General features: G+C 31.8%; 3 protein-coding genes across 4 annotated transcripts in view; all 3 read left to right on the forward strand.

The window, feature by feature from the left end:
* Positions 1-3,721: 3,721 nt before the first annotated feature.
* LOC107005548 lies at positions 3,722-7,588 on the forward strand. Of its 2 annotated transcripts, none has more exons than XM_027913303.1 (2): positions 3,722-4,004; positions 6,728-7,588. In XM_027913303.1, the coding sequence occupies exons 1-2, from the start codon at positions 3,911-3,913 to the stop codon at positions 7,414-7,416; spliced, it is 783 nt and encodes a 260-aa protein (XP_027769104.1). In that variant the 5' UTR covers positions 3,722-3,910; the 3' UTR covers positions 7,417-7,588. The 2 variants fall into 2 exon arrangements, with proteins under 2 accessions (XP_027769104.1, XP_015059658.1); XM_015204172.2 differs by having other exon boundaries at positions 3,728-4,004; positions 6,668-7,588.
* Positions 7,589-8,348: 760 nt separating this feature from the next.
* Positions 8,349-12,671, forward strand: LOC107005470 (uncharacterized protein C119.09c-like). Its single transcript, XM_015204069.2, has 3 exons — positions 8,349-8,753; positions 9,668-9,816; positions 12,298-12,671. Exons 1-3 carry the CDS (start codon positions 8,568-8,570, stop codon positions 12,434-12,436), a joined length of 474 nt encoding a protein of 157 aa, XP_015059555.1. The 5' UTR covers positions 8,349-8,567; the 3' UTR covers positions 12,437-12,671.
* Positions 12,672-14,930: 2,259 nt separating this feature from the next.
* Positions 14,931-15,178, forward strand: part of LOC107006935 (bidirectional sugar transporter SWEET7) — a 3,417-nt gene continuing 3,169 nt past the window's right edge. Inside the window, exons 1-2 of the mRNA XM_015205441.2 lie at positions 14,931-14,976; positions 15,079-15,115. Coding sequence (XP_015060927.1) covers positions 14,931-14,976; positions 15,079-15,115 — 83 coding nt within the window. The remainder of the gene's footprint in view (positions 14,977-15,078; positions 15,116-15,178) is intronic.

Below are 15,178 nucleotides of genomic sequence, written 5' to 3' on the forward strand. Positions count from 1 at the left end.
ATTTTAACTTCAAAACACTTCAATATCATTTTCTTTTTTTTAAAAAAAAAAAGAACAATTCACAGCAAATATTAACTTTTAATCAAATTTTGTTAAAATTTGAGGGATTAAAAGTACAAATTTCCCAGCAAATAAGGATAGAACAAGAGTCTATTTCCTAATTTGACCCAACTTGGAAAAACGTGTAAATTCCTTCGGAAATTAGTATTTTATTTCCTTAAATAACTCTTTTTTCTAAACAAAACCAAATAAAAAGAGATAAAATAATTTGCATATATTCCCAATTCGAATGAATTTTGGATAACAAAACAATTATAAATAGAGAGGCTCTTTACATCGGTAAAAGGCACAACCAAACAAATACAATTGTATAGAAATTGTACAATTGTTGTATACAATATATAGGTATTTGTATAGTAGTGTATCAAAAATGTGTCATTGTTGTATAGAGTATGTATTTGTATTAGATGAGTATAGAATATAAATCTGTATAGAATGTCTGTATAATATTTATTTATATAGAAAGTCTATAATGATTGTATATAATATGTATGTATTCGTATAGGTAGTGTATAGAAATTGTGTAATAGTTGTATAGAATATGTATTTGTATAGGAATATAGGATGTGTATAGATTATGTATTTGTATAGGATATGTATAAAATATGTATTTGTATAGGATGTGTATATAAATTGTGTTTGTATAGGACAGGTATAGAAACTGTACAATTATTGTACATAATGTGTAGAAAATCTGTATCATTGTTATATACAATTATATTTGACAAGAGTGTATATGTATAAAGAATGTATATTATTGTTGTATAAAATTTAATGTATATTGTGTATATATATTATATAAAGAATGTATATATAATTGTTAATGTATATTATTTTTATAATATTCCAAAGTTTTTTCTTTACCAAAAAATGAATAGCTAGAGGAAGTCAAGAATTTGATTTGAGAGTCCTTGGGTTACTATTGATATATATTGAGGATGAATTTATGAATGTGAACTTGTCAATAAGAGACGATATGTTCTCAAATAAATTTATTAAGTAGTAGATAACAACTTATGAATTTTTCGACTAGTTTTTGCAATAACTTTTTCGATTTAGTATGTAAAACACATTTTTTATCGTAGATATTTATTTCTTTAAAGGTGGATATGAAGTTGTCCTATTTAAGGAGTGTATTATCTTTAATATTGAATTTTTTAGCGTGAATTTTAATTTAATCAAACTTTAATGTGAATACTGAACATCAGATGAAAAACCAAGATTGATGAAATATATATATAAGCTCATTGTCCGTATTTCCATGGAATAAAAGTATGGTTTCAAAAGAATGTAATAGAACAATTTAAAGAGTTGTTTTGCCATGAGAAATATTCGTTTTTTTTGGGCTTAAATTTTCTATAAATGTAAATAGAAATAAGTTGATAAAACATTCCTATGAAACAGACTTCTACAGTATTTTTAGCTAGTGTTTGACTCTAAATTCTCAAATATTCTTGATAAATTATTTTTGGGTGAATTTTTTTGCGAAGTTATTCATGTGTTTGGCCTCAATTTTTCTAAAAATATTTGACTATTTCAAAAATATGATTTATACTCATAAATTTTAAAATTATTAAAAATACCTATAAATTTATATTATCGTTTTATAATAAATATGTTCCATTATAAAATAATCTAATAACATAATTGATAAACAATCAATAACAATATATGTAAGAAAATACATTAATCGCATACGCTAATTTGTCATTAATTCAGTTATAATTATAATTCATTGAATACAAATTGCTTTTATTTTTTTTATTTTATCACTCAAATTAGAATTTAGACTTTTCGAAGGAGATAGTAACAAATATTAGTTGAAATTAATAAATGATAAGTATATTTTTTATAAAATATAAAAGTTTCCTGTAATTTTTTTTTAAAAAATTCCAAATATTAATTTTTCTAGTATTTGGGAACTTAGGATGCTTGAAATATATGTTTGCCAAGTTATATGACAAAACACCACATCCCAAGGTTTCCCAAAATTTTTCCCTTTTTCTTGGGCCAAACGGGTCCTTACTTTTACTTATCCTCAAATATGATTCAAACCCTCAATTAATCGTAGATGTGTTTCATTTGACAAAACTTATTGATTAAGTTATAAAATAAAAATAATTCTTTTTTTTTCTACCATTATTATGACTATGAAAATGTATATAGTTAGACCCACAAATATAACAGTAAGAATTAAAATTAAAATTTGTTAAAATTTGAGGGATGAAAAGTAAATTACTCACCAAATAAGGATAGAACGAGGATTTATTTCCTAATTTGACTCAATTTGAGAAAATGTGTAAAGTCGTCCAGAGGCTATTTTTATTGAGAAAATTGTATATAATAACAAATAAATAAAATAAATTAATTGCTATAACGACGACATTTACCATTTCCGCTGTCTGCCTAAAGGCTTATTGGTAGCTCTTAGGTTCTCTGTCAGTAGAGTGATTGCCAAAACCTAGGTATGTTTTCGGAGAATAATAAGAAGAGACGGGTTTTTTTTATTTAATTGTGTCCCGTAGCAAACTGTTTGTCAGTCACCTCTCTCCCTCAAACTCTCGCTCGTCACTCTCCTCTCTTGCTCCATCTCTCGCTCGCTTCCTCTCACTTTATACAAACACAAGTGTATAAAATCTATTTCTATTTGTACAAAGCAAAGGAAATTATATAAATACATATATTTTTGTTCCCCTCTCTCTCCTTTTCTAGATCTCGCTCGCCACTCTCCCTAATCTCGCTCGCCACCCTCGCCTCTCTCGCTTATACAAACAGAAGTGAAATGTATAAATTGTGTTTCTGTTTGTATAAAGCGAGAGAAAATTGTATGTACACGTGCAAATACATATATTTTCTTCATATGCACTTATAATTATACAATGAAAATACTCCCCTGCCCAGTTTCTTTTGCCTTTCTCTATTTCTCGCTTCATACAAATTCAAATTGTATATAATTTCTCTCTTTCTCGTTTTATACAATTCGATTCAATTGTATATTCCCTGCCTCAGTCTCTTTTGCCTTTCTCTATTTCTCATTTTATACAAATACAAATTGTATATAATTGTTTTATATACTTATAATTATTGTATAAATTATATATTTGAATAGAAATGTAGATTATGTATTTGTATAGATTCCGTCTAGATTATGTATTTGTATAAGATGTGTATAGATTATATATTTGTATAGAATGTATATAGAATATGTATTTGCATAGGATGCGTATATATTATGTATTTATATAGGATGTATATAGAATATGTATTCGTATAAGATGTGTATATAATACATTTATGATTGTATAAGATTGTGTTAAATCTTTAATTATCCATTTTCTTGTCGCTAAAGAGGTGTAGAATGTCCAATTGATATCAAAAACTTGATCGAAGTGACCATCTACTACATGATCAGGAATTTATGTTGGTGAAAGTAAAGTTATCCGTTTCACACAATAAAATATTAGAGAGGTTTTTTTTATAGAATGATATTGATATATCACGATGACTATGGGTAATGCCACTAACTTCCTTTTGTCGTTGTATGGAATATATACTTGTATATGATATGTATTTTTTTTATAGGATATGTATAGAAACTATACAATCATTGTATATAATGTGTATGAAATTTGTATCATTGTTGTATACAATTATAATAATAAAAACACATACCTTTAGACCTACATAAATTTAGTCCAGTTTGAAAAAGGATAGAGGAAACCAGATCGGAGAAACTTGTAACCGGCGGCGCAGCGGTTTCCTTCTCCCGGTGGAAGCGAGCCTCACTTGGAATATTCGAATAATTATCGGCATTTTCATCAAACTCTGGCGATTGCAGAGAGGGAAAGAGATGGGTCTGCTCACTCACAAAGTAGAAAGGAGCGAGATAGCATCAGGTGACCATATCTACTCTTGGAGAACTGTCTTCGCTTACTCTCATCACGGTTAGTCTCACGCTTTTCGCCATTTCAATTGTTCCTTGGGTTTTTTAGCACACGATTAATGGTTTTAAGTAATTCTGTATAGTAGCATCTGGGCTTTAGATTAGAGAGATGATTGCGGAAATACAAACAGACTGACGGACACAATTGAAATCCAGAAAAAAATTTGGAGTATTAGTCCTCTTTGTGGACTTCCTTTTCCTCAGTAATGTCTCATTCTCGTGGTGGAGTTTGAGGAGGTAGAATGTACTAGATTTTATTCTACCATTGTGGATAGAAAAGTTGTTTTCGATAGATCCTTGGCTCAAAAGAAAAATACTCGATGCAAGATTGCAAGGAAAAAAATATGATAGCAAGATATAATACAAATGAAGCAACAAATAGTAATATACATTGAAGAATAAGAAATTACGTGATTACGAAATAATGCAATTATAAGGAGAAGATGTGAGGAGGGGGCCTAGTCCCCTAACTCTCCCACACAAAGTCCATTTGTGACAACACTCGACTACCTATTAACCTTTTATCCTAATAATAATGTTCTCGTTTAGCTAAAGCTATGACATATCCCGTCTAATCACCTCACTTTAGTTCATCTTCAACCAATCTCTACCCCTACTAATTCCGGCTACAAACAACCTCTCATGCCTACTTATTGGCACATCCTCACACCTTCTACTGACATAACTGAACTATCTTCGTCTCGTTTCCTTCATCTTGTCCTTCACGGAAGCCACTACCCTGTATAACTTTATATCCTAATCATATCTATTCTAGTATACCGTCATCCTCATCTCCACTATCTTCGTCTTTTGTGCTCCATATAACAATGTTGTTCTAACCACCATTCTGTGAAACTTATCTTTAAGTCTTGGTGACACATTCTAAAAATAATGTATTGAGATGTTATTGACATTCAAAAATCTTGAGGTCCATGGTATTTTGAGGGTGGATGTGCATAGAAATTCAGAACTCACTTGTATTACAGGATGAACATTTCTTTATTTTTGTAACATTTTTATTGTATTTGCAGAAATGAACGTACATCAATCTGTGATATTTACTCCAGCTTTTACATCACACCAATATTACAATGATTGAGTAGGTGAAGAGTCTCTTTCGAGCGAGATCCTTTACCAAGCCTAACTAAATAAAGGGATTTTAAAAAATTATTAGTCACACATAGGATTTGAACTTGACTTGAAGGCAATTTTTGAACCACTTACCCACTGCAGTAGATTCTTTTCTCAAGTCAAGGGTACTCAACAGTTACTATATAACCAAAGAAATATTGTTACCCTATTTCCGCAATACAATTTTTCCGAAAGGTGGTTCAAATTATCTTCCTTCGTTCCCTTTAGCTTTGTCACTGCCTCCAATATGTTCCTTGGTAGTTGATACAGAAACAATCTTAATGTGTCAGGCTAGTCATTTAAACACGATTGCTCCCCAGTTCAATAGCTGTGGAACTTGCCAAAAATGAAATCATACTGCTTTCATCTAGACAAACATTTGGATCTCCTACATTGCTGAAAACAAGATTGATAAACTTGCCTTAGATATTATTTGGTGCTCTATAATCTCAGTGGTCCTTAGCTTTGCACTTAAGCCGTGTGCGTGTCAAGCGTATTCTTCGTTTTAATTGTAGTGGATTAAGCATAAGAAAAAGAAACAAGCAATCACACAATTCTCTTGAAGATACATCCTTCTTCAGGAGCTGCTTCTGAAAGTTCTATTGTTTTACTTTTTCCTAAGATGATATTTTTGTAGTAGCACTATACCTCTATATACTTGAAACAATTTGGATAGAAAGAAAAGTAGATTACCCTTTTTTTTTTGAAACTGAGAAAGAAGAGTAGATTATTGAGGGGGAAAGGCCAGTAGTTTAGTCAATTACTATACATATAAGAAAACTGTGTTGTGGGCCCGCGTAGCTCAGACGTTAGAGCATCACATTTGTAATGCGTTTGAATGACTATAAGCGAACCCTTCTAGATGTTTCGGCTGATATTATTACATATATTTGATGCTGGGTCGTTCATAGCCCTATTAGCGCTAGTAGAGTAGGGTTGACTAGTAATACATAACCTTTAGTCTTGTCAGAAAGCGTCAGGCAAATATACCCATGTAAAGTTCAGATATCTTCAAATTTTATTTAGGAGAGACTATGTAAATGACAAAGAAGAACATCCTGAAGCTCATGGACTCTCTTTCAATTATAAAAGGAGCCAGAAGGATACTCTTGATATATTCAATACCTCCTTGGTACGTTTGTATCAATAATAAAAAAATTATCTACTGATGAAAAAGATAAAATTCAGCAGTAGGATCTGATCCGCATGTCATGTTAATACTCTACAACACAGTGTTAACATGCACGTCTCTTGAGTCTTATGTAACGGGTTATTATGAGAAAATCACTCTAACTTCATCTTTGATGTTGATATAATACCATGATAACACTTTCTAGTAATTAGTGGATGAGGCACAGTAAACGTTATCTCCTGTTATTTCTTTTCTTGTCAGACTGTCAGTCATCTATACGTCAATATGTATTGCAACCGAATTGAGCTAGTCAACCATATTTTAGTGATATATATTCTGGTAACTGATCAGTAGCTGGTGTCACTTGACAGTATTTTTGAATGTCTGAAATTCATGAACAGGAATCTATGTTGGTGGAAGCAAAGTTGTTCATTTTACGCGTGACCAAAATATTGTTTCAGGAGACCCGATTCTCTTCTCGGCTCCCTTACATTGCTCGTCAGCTTCGAGTACAAATGTATCTTCAACCTGTACGAATATTCCTGACTGTGGATTTCAACAAAAGGAAAGTGGTGTGGTTCTCTCTTGCTTGGATTGTTTCCTGGGTGAGGAGGGGCTATTGTACCGCTTTGACTATGGAGCCAGCCCTTCAGTTTTTCTTACTAAACTTCGAGGTGGGACATGCACCACTGCACAATCTGATCCTCCAGAGGCAGTGATCCATAGAGCCATGTACTTGCTTCAAAACGGTTTTGGAAATTATGATGTCTTCAAGAACAACTGTGAAGATTTTGCCTTATACTGCAAAACAGGTCTTCTTGTTCTTGACCAAGGAGCTCTTGGAAGGAGCGGTCAAGCTGCCTCTGTCATAGGTGCTCCTTTGGCAGCTATTGCCTCGTCGCCTCTGAAGTTATTCATGACAAGTCCAGCTGGCTTAGTCGTAGCAACTGTTGGAATGTATTGTTTGACCAGGTATGCAACTGACATTGGTGTGAGGACTGATGTTACTAAGGTGAAAGTGGAGGAACTGACTTCATTCCATAATTGCAAAAGCTCGAAGAAACGCAAAAATGAGAACCATAGTGATACAAGAGAGGTTACTCTCAATCAAACAGACACACCAGCTAAAACGCGGCGAAAATGTGATTGAAGGAGTTTGGGATTAGTTTTTGTAAATAGGAGGACTGGATCTTTTCCAGCAAAATGATGTGTCCTGTTTAGTCATGTTGATTGAATTTGCTAAGCTGTGAAAGTGTTTATGTTGCTATTCGTTTCCTTTTGTTTAGAGTAATAGTAGTCAATCTAGTGCCTGTTACCTCTCCTATGTGGTTTGCGAGCTATTGCATAGGAGCTGGGGTTTTACCTGTGCGTACCCAAAGCCGCTGGTTTCCAGTCTTGTCATTAAAAAAAAAAATAGCCAATATTGACTGAGGGCCAATAGGCAACAAAGTTTAAATTGCATAATTTGTTGCTACGAGATGAATGTAAACATTTTCCCACAAGGAGTAATTTCTAAAGCAAGACTTCTAATATTAAAATTCTTGTACATACTAGTACTAGTATTAAGAAATGAAATGTGTTATAAGAAGAAGAAAACATTTTTTATTCAAAACCTATAACTATTAACTAGGCATTTTTGTTCAATTTCGTACCAATTTAAAGGTATTTTAAATCTTTTTTTGTTTTAAATAGGTATAATACATAAATATGATATTTAACTCGGCTTCAAGTGACATTCATGCCCTCCAACTTTGGGTGCAGGCATAAAGTAGATATTTAAACTATTTAAATATTAAACAAGTAAACACATGCGTCCTATGTGACACACGTAGGATACACATATGATGTCATGTGTGGATTACCACATAGAATGTGTGTCTACCTGTTCAACTTTTGGATAGTTTAATTTATTTTTAATAGATAAAAAAATAAATGGCAATACATTGAGTGTAGGGTTAAGGTTGCATAATACTACTACAAAAAAATATTCAATTAATTAGAGTTACTTTACTTTTTTTGTGATTAGGTGAGATTAAAAAAAGAGTTAATGACTAAAAATATGGATTAACAATCATTTGTCAAAAAGAAGGTGAGATGAATTTCCCCTCTACGGCTCAGCGGTCCCACCACCCCTACCCATAGCAGCCACCTATCCCCTCTTCGTTTTCGTGAGTCTCTGTTTTTCGTTGATCAAATACTCATACTAATGCGATATTAATCGCCATATCCAATTGTTTCTTCTTCAAGTTTTGTATTGATATTTTTTTCGATTGGGTTGAAAGTATTGTTCGATCCATTTGGATGGCGAATTTGTATGTGAGGGCTGCTCCAACCACGGATCTGAATCGGAATACTGAGTGGTTCACCTATCCTGGAGTTTGGACTATTTACATATTCATTCTGCTCTTCTCATGGCTCGTTGTGCTCTCTGTTTTTGGGTCCTCATCCGGCATGGCATGGACTATTGTCAATCTCGCTCATTTCCTTGTACGTATTCATTTTTCTTTTTTTTTTGGAAGGATTTTTAGGTATTGATCTGGTTTTGGAATATGCGTTTTATGATTAATTGACTGTGTTATGGTTTTTGAGATCTGGGATATTGGGAGGCAATGGATCTTAGACTGGTTTTCTGTTGGAAGAGGTGTATGATAGTATTGATAAAACCTATATATGGCTACTTAAAGCCTGGATGTTTGTTTTCTGCTTCCAATTTGATTGAATTATACTTCATTTTGGTAAAGTTGTTACCATGAGGTCATGAGTTTGAGTTTCGGAGACAACATTTTTTTGTAAATGCAGGGTAAGACCGCGTATAATAGATTCTTTGTGGTCGTCTTTTTCCATGGACTTTGTAAATAGCGGGAGCTTAGTACACCAGGCTTCCCCTTTATAGGTCATTCTGGGACATGTATACAGGATTTAGTGAACGAGGCTGTCCTCATTATGGTACATGCATATGGTCCTTGTGATTTCTCAAATTTTACCAGTCTTGTGGTATGAGGAGTATATAGTGAATCAGTACCTTTATTCTAGGGAATATTTTTCAAAAGAGATAATTTTTTTGGATAAGTTAAAACTTCATCAGTGTATGAAATGTATCATCATCCATTATGGCATTAGTACCTTTCCCTTATTATGGTTTAAGCTTTTCTTGCTTCGCTTTTGTTTGGAATAGATTTCACTTCTGTACTCTGCTATATTCTTCTGGAAAATATTGAGATACTTAATACATAAGAAATGTAGTAGGCACTCATTTAATTTTCCTTTAAGATGCTAAATTTTGATATTTCTGTAAAATCCTGAAAACTACCAGATGACATAGCAGAGTTGGGAAGCTTGTTGTGCACCTAACAGGCTTTTCTATCTCATTTGTGCATAACTTCTCGTCTGTTTATCTTCAGGTCACATATCACTGTTTTCACTGGAAGAAGGGAACACCATTTGCTGAAGACCAGGGTATCTACAACAGATTGACATGGTGGGAGCAAATGGATAATGGCAACCAGCTTACTCCCAATAGGAAGTTTCTGACAGTTGTTCCTGTGGTGCTGTAAGTATTCATTTCATTGTGTAAATCATTGGTTGCAGCTTTCATCTGTGATGTCAGCAATAGGTTTGTGCTTGCGATATAAGGATCCACGTGCTATCATTCATGGTATAACAATCTATGCATCATAGTTCCTCATGACAATCCCAAATTATAATCTCTGTATAAGTAATCAAAGAACTACGCAATTCCTTAATGTCGTGGAGTAAATAATGGGGTACTTATTTACAATCCTAGTGAACTAAGCCTATATTATTGAAAATATGTGTATGGAGGTTGTAGCAAAATGGACTTATGAGTGTCAACCAGAATAAAAGTTTTTCTAACACAAAATTGGTAATATGGCACCTCGCAAGATTGAAGCCTGCTGTAAACCAATTTTGGTATCTAAGTGAGAAGAGTAGAAAGACAAGACCATTATCCACCAAGTACTTTCTAAATTCTGTTTTTCTGTAGTCAATTAAGCCTGGATCCCTTGTAAACTTTTTGGTACCTTCTTGTACTATTTTGAAAATAAAGTACTTAGTCTTATCCACGGAAAACCCATTATTAACCGAGTATTGAAGTAGGAAACAATGGCTTTCTCAGTCATTGGCAAAGTTAGTTAGAGTCTTTGAGTTAAAGAAGTGAACTTATTGACATTGGTTTAGCTGTATGAGAGACTGGGTTGCTTTTTTTTAATTGATTTCATACTCTTAGTTTCCAGAAAAATTTGAGGTCTTTGGTGCCTTAATTTTGATGTTGACCTATATGTAAGTCAGATGTTCTAAAAAAAGGATTTTCCAATAATATAAGCACAAAGGAGAGTTATATGTAAAGCTTCGTCTATTGTGACACAGCGAGACTAATCAATAATGAGAGAGGATTGAATGCTGTGAAACAGCATAATGTCTGATGGCTAGTTTTTGTAGAGACAAGCAGTGAGTTCTACTGTAAAAGGAAGGAAGTGAAAAATGAAACAATATTGGATATTCATTGACATCTGCTTAAAAGGGGAAAAAAGAAGGAACCTAGAAAATCTGCAATATGGACTGTAAGGGAAAATATTTTGGACCATGATTGTGTTGGTTTCTATGATAACATTTTCCTGCTAAAGTTGAGATCACCTTAGACCTGTTAACACAAGCATTTTTGATCTAGGACTGGATAATATTGAACTAGAAAAGGTACTAGCAAGGGTGTCAACCAAAAGTTTGGGACTGAGGCATAGTTGTTGTTGGTTAAACTATCAGTCCAACTGGTACTATAGAATTGCCGGACTTGTTATCAAAGGTGAAAAGCATAAAAAAGCTCTAAGGTCCGTTGGGGCTTTAAGCGTAAAGTGCAAATAAATTGTGGACATTAATAAAAAAAGGTGCAAAGGGAGAAACAAAGCAAATATATATGTTTAGTCCAAACCTTATTTTCTAAACATGAATGATAAATATATTGAGAAAGAAATTTGAAAAAAGATTAAGATAAAGTGAAACATTAATTGATTAGTGTCACCTCTTCAGAAGAGGCTCATTGACAAGGAAAATTATGCCGTAGAACCTTGATGACGGCACTGATGCGCACATAAAGCGAGGCGAAGTGCTCAACATGTTTTGAGCCTCGCTTCAAGGCTTAAGTGTGCCTTTGACAACACCGTTACAGGAAAAAATGATGAGAAACTAGTAATTTTGTATATCTTCGTTGTAACACTCAACAAGTGTATGCAATATAATTGTGCTGAAAGCATTTTTACAATAGATTCCTAGTAGTTTCTCCAACAAAATATCACCTTGATCTGAGGTAATCTTCCAGACCTAATGCTATAATCATTTTTTTGGTGGAAGCCGTGTTAGAAGCCGTAATATTAAATTAAGTAATCCGATAACCTATCAGTTTAAAGAATATATTTTGATTTGGTTGTTATGAGATCTTTTTAGCTTGATCTTTTAAATGTTGGTTCCAATCAACTTTATTATGTGGTGAAAGTCAAAATATAACATTTTAGCGAAGTGTTCTTGGCACATTATTGGACAAAACATGCTCTACTATCTTTATGTTCATCAATAATAACACACTCCTACGTTCAAATGTAGAAGTGCAATATGTTTCGGATTCAGATCTACTTATGCCTCCACGAGTGTGGATGAATGGACTGGATTTCTAAATAGTGCTCATAATGTGTTTGCGTATTACTGATCTATGAGAAGAAAAAGAGCTTCATCATATTGCTTACTGGTTGTGCATGAAACTTTTTACCCGTCTTTACAATGAACTGGAGCTCTCGTGTGATAGCTTGTTCTCTGATAAAAGTAATATAGTTCTAATGGTGTTGATAGGACATGATCTTTTGCCATTTGTCTAGTCTCTGCCAACAGATACATCACACTCCCTCTTTTTCTCATTTTCTGGAGAAAAGAGATGGAGTACTTCAATTTAATTGATTCGTGCTTGTTTAAGACGATTTCATCTTTTGCCTTTACAAATATGTTCTAAACTTGCTTCATTGAATAGGTACTTGATAGCTTCCCATACAACTGACTATCAACACCCAATGCTGTTCTTCAACACATTCGCAGTTTTCATACTTGTGGTTGCTAAATTTCCCAACATGCACAAGGTTCGAATATTTGGGATCAATGCAGATCAATGAACTACTTCATTCAATTTGAAATTTTAGTTCAACTTTACTCTCAGCTATATAGTAAGTATTTGATTGGTTTTAACAATTTTGAGTAAACAGGGAACTCCTGTACAAATGCAACAACTTCAAAGGGTGAAATTATATATATAGTAAAAAGATTAAGAGCTGATGTTGGGTTTGCGTAGCTACGATCTTTTTTATAACCTGTTGATAACATTAATATTCTTGATGACTTGAACTACTATATCTTTTCTTTGTTTGATTACTAAGTCTTTTCTTACCTAAAAGCAAAAGTTGCTCTTGGAAGTTCAAAGATCTTCAAAGTAGTTGTTAGTGAATTAATGAGAAGTTCATATAGAATTTGTTGAAAATGTGATGGGAAGATCTAATAGGGTTAAAAATTGGGAAAATGCACAAGTACCTCCTCAACCTATGCTCGAAATTTCAGAGATACATTTATACTATATACTAAGGTTTTATTACACTCCTTGAACTTATGTTATAAATAATTTTAAAAACCCTTTTTTGACCTATGTGCCATTATTTTGTGGGTCCAGCATGTGTTGACATTTTTTTCAAGCTAATGTCACGTAGATCGAAAAGAGATAGAAATTATTTATAAAATAAGTTCAGAGGGTGATAGGACCTTAGTATAGTATAAGTGTGTCTTTGAAATTTCGGGCGAGGAGTACTTAAAAGATACTCTTAAAACTATGTGAAATTTGAACACAAATATACTCAAGTTAATAATTTGAACAATACCCCTAGTAGTACAAATAATTTGGTCCACAAATATTTCTATTGTTGTTTAACGAGTGTTTTCCAAGTAAATGTATTTAAACCCGTAATTACACGATGCACTCTTGTATATTATTATTATTTTTTGCATCCATCTCTATTTAAAACATGCATAATTAGCCATTAGGCGTGGAGTTTGAAGTTGATGTAACAATTCATCAAATTCAATAATTTTTTCTTTTATATTTAAACTTTTTTAATTGAATATATATAAATTTTAAGTTAAGAATACAATGGTGAACACTTAAAATAATTATTTTAAATTTATAAAATTAAATATTGATTCTATCTCACACAAAACTACGTGCTTGAAATGGATGAGGATCAATTTGGCACAGAAATTAAAAAGAGTAATATGCGTTTGTCTTATTTATTTATTGTCCAAAAAAGAGAGGGCCATGCAAAATTTATTTCTACTCTTTTCTCAAAGTTCATGTACTGTCACGAGTTTGGGGGCGAATTTAATTTGACAAAATATGTCACATAAATTGAAATTAAAAATTTATTAAATTCGATGACAATTGGGGGATAAATCGCTATAAGAGTCGATTTAATATAACGAAAAATATAAGTGACAATAGTACGACTACTTTAAATTTGATATGATATACTTTTGTATTGTTTCTTTTTTCAAAAATTAGATTCTATATTGAGAGAGTGGTAAATGTAACAGTATAAGAGGTATTTTCGATATTCTCTTATCTATGTAATTTATTTATTTGGTCTTTTATTTTTTATTATTTGAATCGAAGAGTGTAATTAAAACGAAAAGTATAATTACTTTTTCTCAAATTACATTTGATTATATATTTGATCAAATAAATATGTCAAATTAAACGCTTGATATAAATTATAAAATAACATTTCGAACCATTAAAGAAAATTCTAACTCCATTATTATTTACGAAGATATTTCTTCTCTCTAACATTTTTATTTTAATTTTACCACAGCTATATTTTAATCTTAATCTCTTCTTTATACAAAGGGTGTTCTCAGTGCAAAAGAACTCTTTTATCTTTCATTTTTTTTTTGGAGATTTCCCCTAAAAAAAAATTTAATTAAGGTGGAGTTTTTCTCTCGATAGTTTTTGTGTTTTTTTTTCATTAATTTTTTCTAATGTATTACTTAGTCAAATTATATTAATACTATTTGTTTTCTCTCTTTTAATTTAATAGGTATTTTTCGTTTTTTGCAAGTCAAGCCGTTTAAATATGATTAAAGGTTTATGCATAGAATTATCAAAATTTTAAATGAAATTTGTATATTTATAAATTATATAAACAATATTCACGTCATAATAATTGATCATTTAAAATATTTAAAAGGTATAAAAATTTACTATTAAAGATAAATCTGTTTAAATCTCGAAATCCAAAGAATGCCACATAAATTGAGAAAGAAAAAGCATAATTCTTTATTATAATTGTCTTTCCTCATATGATTTATCACTTTACATTTATAATTATTAGCTTTCGCATGACATCCAGATTATTTCGATCCCTACATTTTCTTCACCGACCCAACAATATTACATGTCATGCAAGGGACATTTACTTGTTGCATGCTGCTTAAAATTAAGTTTTTTTTTGTGTGTTTTTGGAAAAATCCAACACCTTTAATTTTCTTTTATAAATTTATCCATATCTCTTTTTTTGATTTCAAAATTCATAATTTAAAATTTTCTTTTGCTTATAATTCTCAACCATGGTTTTCAATAAAGAAATTGCTCGTTTTGCTGTTGGTGTTATTGGTTAGTTTATTATTATTATTTGGTGTAATTTAATTTATTCTTCCTTCATTTTTCTTTTTAAGATGATAATAGTAAACTTGAGTTTAATTTGTTAATTTTCAGGGAACATCATTGCACTCATCTTGTTTCTTTCACCTTTGTAAGCTTCAATATGTTTTTCTTTCATTATTAACTTTATGATATATATATATATATATATATA

The sequence above is a fragment of the Solanum pennellii genome, chromosome 12 (genome assembly GCF_001406875.1).
Source record: "Solanum pennellii chromosome 12, SPENNV200".
Lineage (NCBI taxonomy): Eukaryota > Viridiplantae > Streptophyta > Magnoliopsida > Solanales > Solanaceae > Solanum > Solanum pennellii.

Coding starts and splice junctions, on each gene's coding strand:
- LOC107005470 (XM_015204069.2), top strand. CDS start 8,568: ATGGCGAATTTGTATGTGAGGGCTGCTCCAACCACGGATCTGAATCGG. Junction 8,754..9,667: donor TCAATCTCGCTCATTTCCTT/GTACGTATTCAT, acceptor GTTTATCTTCAG/GTCACATATCACTGTTTTCA. Junction 9,817..12,297: donor ACAGTTGTTCCTGTGGTGCT/GTAAGTATTCAT, acceptor TTCATTGAATAG/GTACTTGATAGCTTCCCATA.
- LOC107005548 (XM_015204172.2), top strand. CDS start 3,911: ATGGGTCTGCTCACTCACAAAGTAGAAAGGAGCGAGATAGCATCAGGT. Junction 4,005..6,667: donor CTTCGCTTACTCTCATCACG/GTTAGTCTCACG, acceptor ATTCATGAACAG/GAATCTATGTTGGTGGAAGC.